General features: G+C 41.2%; 1 protein-coding gene across 1 annotated transcript in view; it reads left to right on the forward strand.

Annotated features, from left to right (window-relative positions):
• The first annotated feature begins 3507 nt into the window (after positions 1 to 3507).
• LOC133415711 (prepronociceptin-like) overlaps positions 3508 to 13129 on the forward strand; it is a 43919-nt gene continuing 34297 nt past the window's right edge. The window contains exon 1 of the mRNA XM_061702006.1: positions 3508 to 3581. Within this exon, the coding sequence (XP_061557990.1) occupies positions 3555 to 3581 (27 nt within the window). The 5' untranslated portion in view covers positions 3508 to 3554. The remainder of the gene's footprint in view (positions 3582 to 13129) is intronic.

A 13129-nucleotide genomic window follows, 5' to 3' on the forward strand; every position in this document is an offset into this window, starting at 1 on the left:
TCTTTATTTTTTTTTGTCAAATCTGGGGGGAAAAAAGGGGGAAAAAATGATGCATGATTTTCATGGTTGGAAATGGTAAAAATCATAAAAGTTGAACTTTTAGCAGTAAAAAATAAAAAACATACGAAAAAGAAGAGACCATAAAATAGTCAATAGTATAATAAATATAATTCTAAAATAAAAATAAATGCAATACTAATATATTATTGAATAGTAATAAATACTATACTAATAGTATAATAAACACTGTAATGCTATTACAAATAATTTAAATAATATTACTAAAATACTAATTAATGCAATATGCTATACATGCAGGTTAATTGACAACTCTAAATTGCCCGTCGGTCTGAATGTGAGTGCGAATTATTTGTTTGTATGTGCCCTGATGCTATTTAAAACAAAAGAAAATCTTGAAATACAGTAATAAATTGAAACAAAAAATGTGATTAAAAATACTATGGATGGATGGATAGATAGATAGATAGATAGATAGATAGATAGATAGATAGATGGGTAAAAAAGAAATACAAATAAAATGAAATTGAGAGTGAAGCATGTCAGTCTCTTGGGTCTTGCTGCATGGAGCAATTGAGTGTGAAGCATTGACAAAGCATTGATGACTCGACTCGCAGAGATAATGTTTTTTTTATATAGAAGTTCCTCTTTGGAGTTGACCAAAGTGAGTGTTGTTTATGGTCTCTATCGCTGTGTTCTCTTTATGTTTTATGTTTTCACAACACTTGTTGTTGTACAGCCGGGTTGCATTAGGTATGTTTTCCTGAGTTGTGTTTCAAAATTTCCCCACAAGGTTGCTAAACAGTAAAGGCACTGTGTCGCAACTTTCACGAGATCATCCAAAAGCATTTTTAGCACAATCACGTTCAGTGCCAATGACTCAACATTTTGACGGCTTAAGTAACTAAGTCGAGGTTCAACAGGAAGACGTTTCATGTCTCGACAGTACAGGTCTGTTGAGTAAGCGTATCGTTGTATTTTGTTTCCTTTTAGGGGCACGCAACAAGCAGATATAGTGTTCATGCAATATATGACTACAGTATACAGATTCACCAGATCTTCTGTGACTTGTAAAGCACTTTAAATTAACAGGACCCAAGTTCTTGTTCTTGATGGTCGGGGAGACCAGTAGAGGGCTCACAAATTACCCGGAGACTGTCAAGTTCTCAGGTAAAAAAAAACTCAGAACTGTGAGGCTGACGCTCTAACCAGTCGGCCACTGTGCCGCCCTGATGGAATTCCGGTTCTTTTAATGTTTGGTCGGTGATCTTGTTTCCAACTAAGAATCTTGATACACAAAACTTGTCTTTTGAGCATCTAATGCAACTAAACCGGAAATGCAAGTTTACAGCGCTTTGGTCGAGTGGGAGACACAACGCGCTGGACTCTCTTCCGTCTCTTGTGGGATCCGGAAGCAAACCCAAAGTTGAATGAATATACGAATATATATAAGATTGATAAGCACTTCAGATAATGCACCTGTTTTTTGGGGGGGTTTTTTTCGTTACAAAAAACAATAATTAATTTTTTTTTTTTTTATGTGCGCAGCAGCTTCACATTGACAAACTCAGCTGCTTTTACTGATGACAAAAACAAACAGAAAATTCCTCAAATTCAACAGCACTACGCCTTTCTTGGAGGGTTAGGGCTTGGCTTTATACTGCGCTTTTTGCCTGACGTCAGAAATCTTTTTTTTTAGTAATGTCAGAAATAATTGTGTTAGCCTTGAATGCTAATGCTAACTACGCTCTTGCCTCCACTATCCCCTCATATAACAAGTGACACTAACGCAGACTCTGAAAAGGGTAAAATGGCATCATTCACACACACTTGTTATTTACACATTAGCAAGTCAGCTAGCGGGACGAGTTGCTCGTTCAAATACCAGAAAGAGGTGTTACATATATCTTTACCATTGTTTTAAACATTGCTTGACCATTATTTAATCACGCTTAAGCAGCAGTTTTCACCCTTTGCACCAATCAAAGGTTACAAATGAGCTGCAAATCGGGTTACAAGCCCAAACCGAATGAAAATGCTCCATATAAACACTTAATTTGGACTAAACAGGCCGAATCTGATTGGTGTGGTGTAATATTCATTTTCCCAAACCGATCCAAATGGTTCATATGGAATAGCCAGGCTGCGTCCTGTCTTGTGCATACGCTTGTCATGATGTAGATTCGCATTGATGTCATCATTTACACACCAGCCAGAGCTCGTATGCTACGGAGATCTTATTTTTAACTACCTATTTGTTTTTAATCAAGCTGTTGCTTTAATAAACGTATAAAGACAATCCCAACTACTGTGCTAAATAGACAACTGACCTCCATCTTGATAAATTACATAATATGTAAATCGATCTGCGCATGTCACAGTGCTGTTCCGATTCGTTTTTCTCAGTTGCTAAAACCCATTTCTTATAACCGACACCCAATTTCTCAATACCTTAAACACAAATCCAAAAATTCAAGCTAAATTTACAAAACCTCTGACTCCTCCTGCAAACTATCGCCTCGGAACAGAGTATTACACTAGTTCTTGTGATAACGTCACCATAAGAAGCCAATCAAATAGTTGGTTTACCAGAAGAGATTTGCGGAGAAGTGGTGCCTTGTATTGCCTGTTCAAAAGGAATATAAACTCAGAAAACAGAGTTTTCAAAAAAATGAATGCATGCACCAGTACTTTTCTATTCTTCCAGAAGCCAGCTAAAGACAATTGTGTCTCATATGTTGCGAGAAAGTGGCTTTATTAACATTAAGCAGCTATTCCAAATGAAAGACATTCAACCAAGTTCAACCAAATTACCAATGAGCTGGTTTTGTTTTGATTATATATTTTTGTAAAGCTAGCTTGTTAAAAGTCTGGCTTGCTGACAGTAAACTATGTCACGTTTGAGCATTAACATAATATTTCAAACATTTATTTCAGTGGGCAAATGTGTGTAAAACAAATCTAACTTTTTTTTTAACTAATCGTGTCTATAACTTTATTTCAATAATACAAATAAATGCATGTTTTTATTTAAATCTAACTGTTTTGTTTTGTTCAGAGAAAACAGGTAAACCATCTAGAGAAATACAAAAATCTCCCTATATGTATTCTAATATTGAGCTGGAAAATATCAATTTACTTTTTACTTTTTTTACTTAAGTACATTTATAAGTATGTACTTTTGTACTCAAGTAAGGGAGTGCGAGTTCAACCCGAATGACAAATGTCCGCATGTAAACCTGGCTAATGATGCTGAGGTTTGTTGCGGACCAAAACTCACATACGCGTTATTAGGATTCCCACATAGTTTCACAGTTTCCTTGTCCTAAACCTAACCATAACAAACTTCTTTGTTTTTATTTCGTACAAATGTGATACATGTTTGGGATGGTTATCTCGTTACATTTGCATAGCCCGCCCTTCCCGCGACTCAGGAACATCACTGAAACATGAGCGCATAACTAGCAGTAACTAGTTGCTCCAAGATAGCGGAAAAGAGACGCTAGCTGCGTTTGGGAGGATTGCCAGCAAACTGGATGTGCACCAGCGCTAATGACGCTAAGGTAGGCTAAGCAACAGAACTTCTTCACACGAATATCATCCAGCTCGTCAGCTAGCAAAAGTCCCAGACTCCAAAAAAGCGACACTAGTGGACTTTTTGTAGGATTGTCAAAAAACTGGACGTGCACCAGTCTTAATGATGCCAACGAAATGATGAATTAGCGAGCAGCGGGTGGTGCTTGTTGAAATCCCAGAAAGTGGAAAAGAGACGCTTGCGGCTTTTCTGTTACATTTCCACCAAACTACAGCTGCCACTGGCTAAACTGGATGTGCACCAGTGCTACTGATGTTATAAATTAGCATGCAGAAAATCAGCTTGCGAGAAAACTTGCTAGTTCAAATTCCAGAAATCAGTGAAGTGATGCGATTGCCTTTTGTTTGTTTGTTTAATTGTCACCAAACTGGTGACTCCCAATACCCACCTGGACATGCACCAGCACTAACGATTCTTAAGTATGTCTTGGAATTTACACACACACACACACACTCATCTGTAAACCAAAAAGGTTTTAAAATTGCCATGTGATTACATGAATGAGATCCATCAGCAGAGAAAAGAAAATCCAGAGAATAAATAGCAAACTAATGCGACTTTCTACATGATGTTCACCTTTAAAAAGAAAAAGAAAAAAACATTCATTTAGGGTTGGTGGCTTCATTTTATGGCAGCATCTATCAATAGTCAGTAATAGTACATCTGTGGTACAATCCCGCCCTCTGGAGGACACACTGGGAGATTCGACAGGTGGAAAAATGACTATTGATGGTGCAAATACATGCTTTTGTAAACCAATTTTTGTTTGTATTTGATTAATTTTTCTCATGTTTTCCTTCTCAACGCAAGCAACTTTTGGTGGTTACTTACTCCCACTCTGTGAATGCAAAAGACAACCCCTTGGGATTCAATTACTAAATATCAAAAAGATTTGTATAGCATAGTAATATGCAAACTTTAATCTTGAGCTACATGTGACTTAAGTACACCCTTATTTTACAGATGAGTTTGTGTACCGCCATACAAGCAATGTCAGTAGCAGTATTGGAATCATGGAGAGGGGCCATTCAGCCCACCCAAATGAATTACTGTGCCCCCCCCACCCCACCACCCCTGCAGTATAGCCTTTTCAAGCCAAACCTTTAAAATCTGTGCATAAATTTAAGTCAGTAACAGTGAAATAAAGATTGGAAAAAAATAAAAACACTGCATTTGTATAAGTCACATCTTGTCACTGTCAGGATTTGTGGGGATGTCAGCAAAAGTAACAAACTCAAAATACAGGGCAACAAGGCAGGAGTGCAGGAATCTCAAAAGAATACTCGCTAAAACAACGCAAAAATGTGGCAGCACAGTGGACGACTTGTTAGCATAGCTGCTTCACAGTTCTGAGGACCCAGGTTCAAACGTCCAAACTCACTACCTACAACTCTTCTAACCCTAAGGCATGCGTTTAATTTACCTTAACAATGCCTACTAGGGCATACTGTAATTTCTCATGCATAACTTTTGTTTTGTTTTTTTAAATCTTGTCACATAGGGAGGGGATGAAAATTATAAAATTATAAATGGAACTGTAAGGAATTGTAATTGTAAAGTGTAAGTTCTGCTTTTTAGACTGAGAGCAACACTGGGTCACGAAGGAGGTACAGGAGGCTTGAAAACAGTTAACACTATTTGAACACAACAGACTATAAAAATGTGTGTAGCTCAGTCCACAATAAGAAAAGGTGCCTGGACTAAAAGTCTAAAAAGTACTTAAATGTCTAAAACAGAGCTAAGACTCCTAAGGTAAAAAAAAATAATATATATGTATTTTTTTAAAAGGCAGTATTCAAAGTCTTTTAAAGTGAGGCAAAGGGTTGGAACTTAGTTGAAGGCAGTTAAAATGTTAAAAAAATCTCACACACTCCAGCCACATCACGTTGCAGCCAGAGTTCCTTCACACCCATGGACAACCATCAAGTGATGAGTCCTGTAGCGACAGGGGAGGGGGGAAAAAATTAATTAAACACACCACGACACAGGTCACCAACATCACAATTCTCAATTCAGTGTGTCACTACTTCTTTTGGGGTATTCAGGCCACAGGCAGAGTTCCTAACTCTGCTGCTGCGTTTATGTTGCGTCATGACGCTCTCGACTGTTCGACCAAGCGTTGGTTAACTTTTGCCGTGGTGGCAAACTGTCTCTCCCGAACGCAGCTTGCATCCGCCCCATTCTCCACCTTCACATGCCTTCAGCGGCCCACGTTTGTGTACCCGCTCCCATTGTGCGTTCATCCAGGTGTGTAGTTATTGTCCCACTCCCTTCAGGCTCCAATTGGCTAATTTAGTGCAGCTCTCCTTCCCATTGGTTTGTTCCTATGCCTATAGAAAGTGTCCAGAGCTATGCAGGTGCCATGAGTTGGTAATTAGATTGGAAGTAAACAATAAAATCACAAGGCACTGCACTACAGTCAAAAACACAGCAATAAAACAAATATTGAAACATCCAACATAACATAAAACAATCAACACCATACAATACAAACATGGATTATAAAACAAGCACACTAAATACGAAAACCATGCATCACACTGGTTAAAACCATACTTCCACCTTGTAACATATACCAGTATTTAGGGGTTGTGAAAAAAAGTGTACTTTAATTCCAATATGATTATGCGATGTCTAATGTGACAAATGTATACATAATAAGTAGGCTTTACACGATCAGGATTTTTGGGCCCGATCACCAATCAGCAAGTTTAAAAAAAAAAAAAAAGATAACTGATCACCGATCCGATCACAAGATGGAGCAACGTGTCCATTTACATGACTTGTTCATTTATTGTATATACTTGTGTACTGTATACTGAGTACTGTATCCATCCATTCATCCATTTTCTGTACCGCTTATCCTCAGAGGGTCGCGGGTGTGCTGGAGCCCATCCCAGCTCAAAATTATTCTCTAGCATTTAAGACAAAAGTTGAAAACGTCAATGACCTCTAGGGAGCATTCAAGGATTGCCTACTGACATAGGTTTAGGTCAAATCATGACAGATACAATGGGTTCTAACTTACTGTAATTAAATTACTTTATTGCAATTAAATTACTTCAATAAACACTGTTAACGACATGCTTACTCTAACTCTGTCACTGTCCCAGCTATATGGATGGGTGTTGTCCAGAGTTTGCGTCCTTTTGGCTTTTCCTTTTTTTTTTAGTTTTTTTAAAATTGTTTTATTTATTTATTTATTTATTTCCACGCTGCATTGCTTGAACGTGGCATGCGTCTCCTTGTGTACATTCTTCAGCTGCCCGATCAAATTTGTGTTGAAGCACTTAGATGACGTTCCCCACAATGTACTTAAATTGTGCACAGACTGCAAATAACGTGTTGTTTGTCTGAGACACCGCAAAACAGTCTCACACCGATGACGTATTTTTTTTAACCGACATGATTGAAAAAAGGCGGCATGGTGGACGACTGGTTAGGGTGTCAGCCTCACAGTTCTGACGACCCGGGTTCAATCCCCGGCCCCGCCTGTGTGGAGTTTGCTTGTTCTCCCCGTGCCTGCATGGGTTTTCTCCAGGCACTCCGGTTTCCTCCCACATCCCAAAAACATGCATGAATTGGAGACTCTAAATTGCCCGTAGGTGTGAATGTGAGTACGAATGGTTGTTTGTTTGTATGTGCCCTGCGATTTGCTGACAACCAGTTCAGGGTGTACTCCGCCTCCTGCCCGATGATAGCTGGGATAGGCTCCAGCACGCCCAGCGACCCTAGTGAGGAGAAGCGGCTCAGAAAATGGATGGATGGATGGATGGATGGATGATTGAAAAAAACTTTATTTGCGTCCGATAGTTACAGTACCACAAGACACGTGACAAGGCTAAAAATAAACTAGTTTTTGGAGTCATACGCAACGGCGACGCGGAGTTAAATGTCTTGTGCGGAGCCGATCGATGACGTCATTGACTTGAAAGCCGATCAGCCGATTAGCCTAAAATGCTAATTATCAGCCGATACCGATCACACCGATCAAATCGGCGTAAAGTCTAATAATAACTACATTTGCACTGCTCACTGAGAATCACACAGGTCTAGCAGACGCCGCCATATTGATATCATGTCATCTTCTTTTCCTTTCGGATTGTCCCTTTAGGGGTTGCCACAGCGCGTCATCCTTTTCCATGTAAGCCTATCTCCTGCATCCTCCTCTTGAACACCAACTGCCATCATGTCTTCCCTCACGACATCCATGAAACCTTCCCTTTCCTCTAGCTCTCTTGCCTGGCAGCTCCATCCTCATCATCCTTCTACCAATATACTCACTATTTCTCCTCTGGACGTGTCCAAACCATCGAAGTCTGCTCTTTCTAACTTTGTCTCCAAAACATCGAACCTTGGCTGTCCCTCTGATGAGCTCATTTCTAACTCTTCAGTGCCACTCTCTCTAATCCGTACATCATGGCTGGCCTCACCACTGTTTTATAAACTTTGCCCTCCATCCCAGCAGAGACTCTTCTGTCACATAACACACCTGACACCTTCCTCCACCCGTTCCAACCTGCTTGGACCCGTTTCTTCACTTCCTGACCACACTCACCATTGCTCTGGACGGTTGACCCCAAGTATTTAAAGTCCTCCACCCTTGCTATCTCTTCTCCCTGTAGCCTCACTCTTCCCCCACCAACCCTGCACATATATTATAATCTTCATTCCTCTGCTTTCCAGTGCATGCCTCCATCTTTCTAACTGTTCCTCCACCTGCTCACTGCTTTCACTGCAGATCACAATGTCATCTGCAAACATCATGGTCCACGGGGATTCCAGTGTAACCTCATCTGTCAGCCTATCCATCACCACTGCAAAAAGGAAGAGGCACCCTGATGCAGTCCCACCTCCACCTTAAATTCGTCTGTCACACCTACAGCACACCTCACCACTGTTCATGCTGCCCTCGTACATGTCCTGTATTATTCTAACATACTTCTCTGCCACTCCAGACTTCCGCATGCAGTACCACAGTTCCTCTCTGGGTACTCTGTCATAGGCTTTCTCTAGATTTACAAAAACACAATGTAGCTCTTTCTGACCTTCTCTGTACATTTCCATCAACATCCTCAAGGCAAATAATGCATCTGTGGTACTCTTTCTTGGCATGAAACCATACTGTTGCTCGCAAATACTCACTTCTGTCCTGAGTCTAGCCTCCACTACTCTTTCCCATAACTTAATTGTGTGGCTCATCAACTTTATTCCTCTACAGTTCCCACAGCTCTGCACATCATCCTTGTTCTTAGAAATGGGCACCAGCACACTTTTCTTCCATTCCTCAGGCATCTTCTCACGTGCTGGAATTCTATTGAACAAGCTGGTCAAAAACTCCACAGCCCACCTCTCCTAGATGCTTCCATACCTCCACAGGAATGTCATCAGGACCAACTGCCTTTCCATTTTTCATCCTCTTTAATGCCTTTCTAACTTCCCCCTTACTAATCATTGCCACTTCCTTGGTCCACCACACTTGCCTCTTCTACTCTCCCTTCTCTCTCATTTTCCTCATTCATCCACTCCTCAAAGTATTCTTTCCATCTAGCTAGCACATTACTGGCACCAGTCAACATATTTCCATCTCTATCCCTAATCACCCTAACTTGCTCCACATCCTTCCCATAACTATCCCTCTGTCTGGCCAACCTGTATAGATCCTGTTCTCCTTCTTTAGTGTCCAACCTGGCATACATGTCATCATATGCCTCTTGTTTGGCCTTTGCCACCTCTACCTTTGCCCAATGTAGCATCTCATTGTATTCCCTTCGCCTCTCCTCTGTCCTCTCAGTGTCCCACTTCTTCTTAGCTAACCTTTTTCCTTGTATGATTTCCTGTACTGTGAGGTTCCACCACCAAGTCTCCTTCTCTCCTTTCCTGCCAGACGATACACCAAGTACTCTCCTGCCTGCCTCTCTGATCACCCTGGCTGCAGTGGTTCCGGTCTTCTGGAAGCTCCTCCTGTCCACCGAGAGCCTGTCTCACCGAAAAGCTGCACAACACTCGTCCTGTCTCAGCTTCCACCACATGGTTCTCTGCTCTGTTCTGGTTTGTCTTCCTAATCTTCCTCCCCACCACCAGAGTCATCTTACACACCACCATCCTATGCTGTCTAGCCACACTCTCCCCTACCACTACCTTACAGTCGGTAACCTCCTTCAGATGACATCGTCTGCACAAGATGTAATCCACCTGCCTGCTTCTACCTCCGCTCTTGTAGGTCACCCTATGTTTCTGCCTCTTCTGGAAAAAAAGTGTTCACTACAGCCATTTGCATCCTTTATGCAAAGTTTACCACCATCTGTCACTCCAAGTTCCTTTCCTGGATGCCGTACTTACCCATCACTTCTTAATCACCCCTATTTCCTTCACCAACATGTCCATTACAATCTGCGCCAATCACGACTCTCTCTCTGTCTGGGATGCTGAGAACTACTTTGTCTCGCTCCTTTCAGAATTTCTCTTTCACCTCTTGGTCACATCCTACCTGTGGGGCATAGCCACTAATCACATTATACATAACACCCTCAATTTCAAGTTTCAGCCTCATCACTCGATCTGATCCTCTTTTTACCTCCAAGACATTCTTAGCCCAACTCTTCTTTTAAAATAACCCCGACTCCATTTCTCTTCCCATCTACACCATGGTAAAATAATTTAAAGCCTGCCCCTAAACTTCTAGCCTTACTGCCTTTCCACCTGGTCTCCTGGACACACAATATATCAACCTTTCTCCTAATCATCATGTCAACCAACTCCCGAGATTTTCCTGTCATAGTCCCAAGATTCACATTTAGTTCTAGGCTCTGTGCTTTCTTCTTCTCTTTCTGCCGAAAAACCCGCTTTCCTCTTCTTCTTCTTCGACTTCGACCCACAGTAGCTGAATTTCCACCGGCGCCCTGCAGTTTGACGACACCAGTGGTGGACGTTGTCAACCCGGGCCCGCCACGACTGATCCGGTATGGAATTCTTTGGATGAACGCTCATATTTGATTTGGCAAAGTTTTAAGCCGGATGCCCTTCCTGACGCAACCCTCTACATTTATCTGGGCTTGGGACTGGCCCACAGTTTGCACTGGCTTGTGCCCCCCATAGGGCTGCATTGATATCATGTCATATCGGATATACATTTTATTGTATTATTTATTATTTATATTTGTATTTATTTTATCGACTTTATTCTGCCTACTTTCATTGCAGTACGGTCTCCAGTTGACTACCTTTAAATGTTTCGCTCAGGAAACTTACCCCTTATAGGATAACTATTTCGCATCGCTATGTATGCGAGTTCCTGCCGCTAGCTCTGCCTGCTGCCAGCTTCTGCAGACACGCAGCACAACACCGGCCGGCGAAATAACAACGTCCACTTTGCTATACACCAACGACTCATCCAACGCTGTGGGCTCCGAGGGGAGCCCTTACACATATTTACCCTATTGGACTTCTACTGCCGCCGCTACCACAACTAGCACTCGGTTCCCTCAGCGCCGTTGGTTCCAAAGGGGAAAACAATAGTCACACTCACCTCTTTGCATTGCCTGTGCTTTTCTCACTATCAATTTCTTTGAAAAACCCAACAAAATACAAATTACTGTACGGATAATACTTCATTTTTTAGCATAGATACCAGCAATTCAGGGGTAGTTATTATACATACAGTATAATACGTAATAATACGTAGTAATATGAAATATGTATTATACCCTGTGCTGTATTAAATTAAGTACAAAATGATTTTTCTGGGTTCTTATAAAGAAAGAAAAATCGGAATATAGAAATTGTTTTTTTCCAATTTTTATTCATTTGACTTATTTCATCCATCCACCCATTTTCTGTACCGCTTATCCTCACTAGGGTCGCGGGTTGCTGGAGCGTATCCCAGCTATCTTCGGGCGAGAAGCGCGGTACACCCTGAACTGTTCGCCAGCCAATCGCAGAACACACATAAACAAACAAGCATTCATACTCACATTCACACCTACGGGCAATTTAGAGTCTTCAATCAACCTACCATGCATGTTTTTGGGATGTGGGAGGAAACCGCAGTGCCCGGCGAAAACCCACGCAGGCACAGAGAGAACATGCAAACTCCACACAGCCGAGGCCGGGATTTGAACCCCGGTGCTCAGAACTGTGAGGCAAATGTGCTAACCAGTCGTCCACCGTGCCAGCCATTTGACTTTACTTTTACTTATTTACTTATTTAATAACTGACCATTTTATTGACATGTCCATGAACAGGACGTGTGCGTGTGGTGTGTGTGTGTATGTGGGTGGGGCGGATAAAGGAGGATTGGAAGGGATGGTCTGAGGTCTGCCTTCTTATCTGGCTCTAGTTAAGATGACACGATAGCAGTAATTGTTCCGGACCACTTATCAGCAAATCCAGTGTGTGCGTGTGTGTGTGCGCGCTCGTGCATGCGTGTGTTTGTGGGTGTGCGTGTGTCTTGTGTGAGGGTGTGTTTGCTTGTATGTATGTACGTGTACACGTGTGCAAGAGTGTGTATGTACAATATTTGTGTCCGTGTGTGCCTGCATGCACGTGTGTGTGTATGCGAGCGTGTGCTGTTCGCCCCAATTCTTTAATTGAAAAGCATTTGGAAAGAGACTCAATGAACAGGCCAATTTGAAGTTTACAAAGTACTGTATATTGATAGAATCACATTATATCACGATATTTTCACCCCTGGTCTTTCCTATCGACGCAGGTTCGATGGAACAAAATCCCCAAATTTACAGAGTACGATCTTGATAGGAGTTACATGAGGGATGATGAAGCTTGTCTGTGAGTGCTAACGACAGCTTTGGCTAGCACAGACTCGTTCTCATCACTCTGGCACTAGACGTGAAGTTATAACTGCTTACGCATCAAGGACACAAAACTGTCAACAAAACTTGTTTTTGACTGTGTCTGCTGAATCAAAGAATACGAACCTTTCCCAATATGAAGTTCATCATGTGTAATGTAGAATAAATATTATTGAGTAATTATTATTAATTAAAGTAGCTCATGAATAATTAAATGGTCTCCTGTGATCTTCAAATAGTAGTGAAAAATACAGTATAATATCTAACATCGCACTTGTGTGTGAATAAGTGTTTGGCTTCATCAAGCATCAACAACTTTTGAGTAGTGTTACATTGTTTTATAATTTTATAGTGGTTAATTTTTTACACAGTATGCAATTAAAAATGTTAAAGGGATAGTTTGTAGTTTTTAGTGTGACTTCACTAATCTCTGACTTGGGTGCGGTGGGTTCTTAAAGAAATAACTGCAAACTCACATTTAAAATTATCGCCTTCTCTCTCTCCACTCCCTTAAATTGCCCCTCTGTCACACATCAAATTTGTCAGTAGTTTTACTTAATTTTTGTTTTATTGTACAACGGTTAACTTCTTGTTTCCACTTTTATGACAGTCGAGAATGCTAAAATGTGACTCAAAACATTGCCTGTACAGGTCGTACGGGGCCACAGTTGACCCTTGTAACGGTGATTTGTACTTGCATAATTT

This window comes from Phycodurus eques, chromosome 2, assembly GCF_024500275.1.
Source record: "Phycodurus eques isolate BA_2022a chromosome 2, UOR_Pequ_1.1, whole genome shotgun sequence".
NCBI lineage: Eukaryota > Metazoa > Chordata > Actinopteri > Syngnathiformes > Syngnathidae > Phycodurus > Phycodurus eques.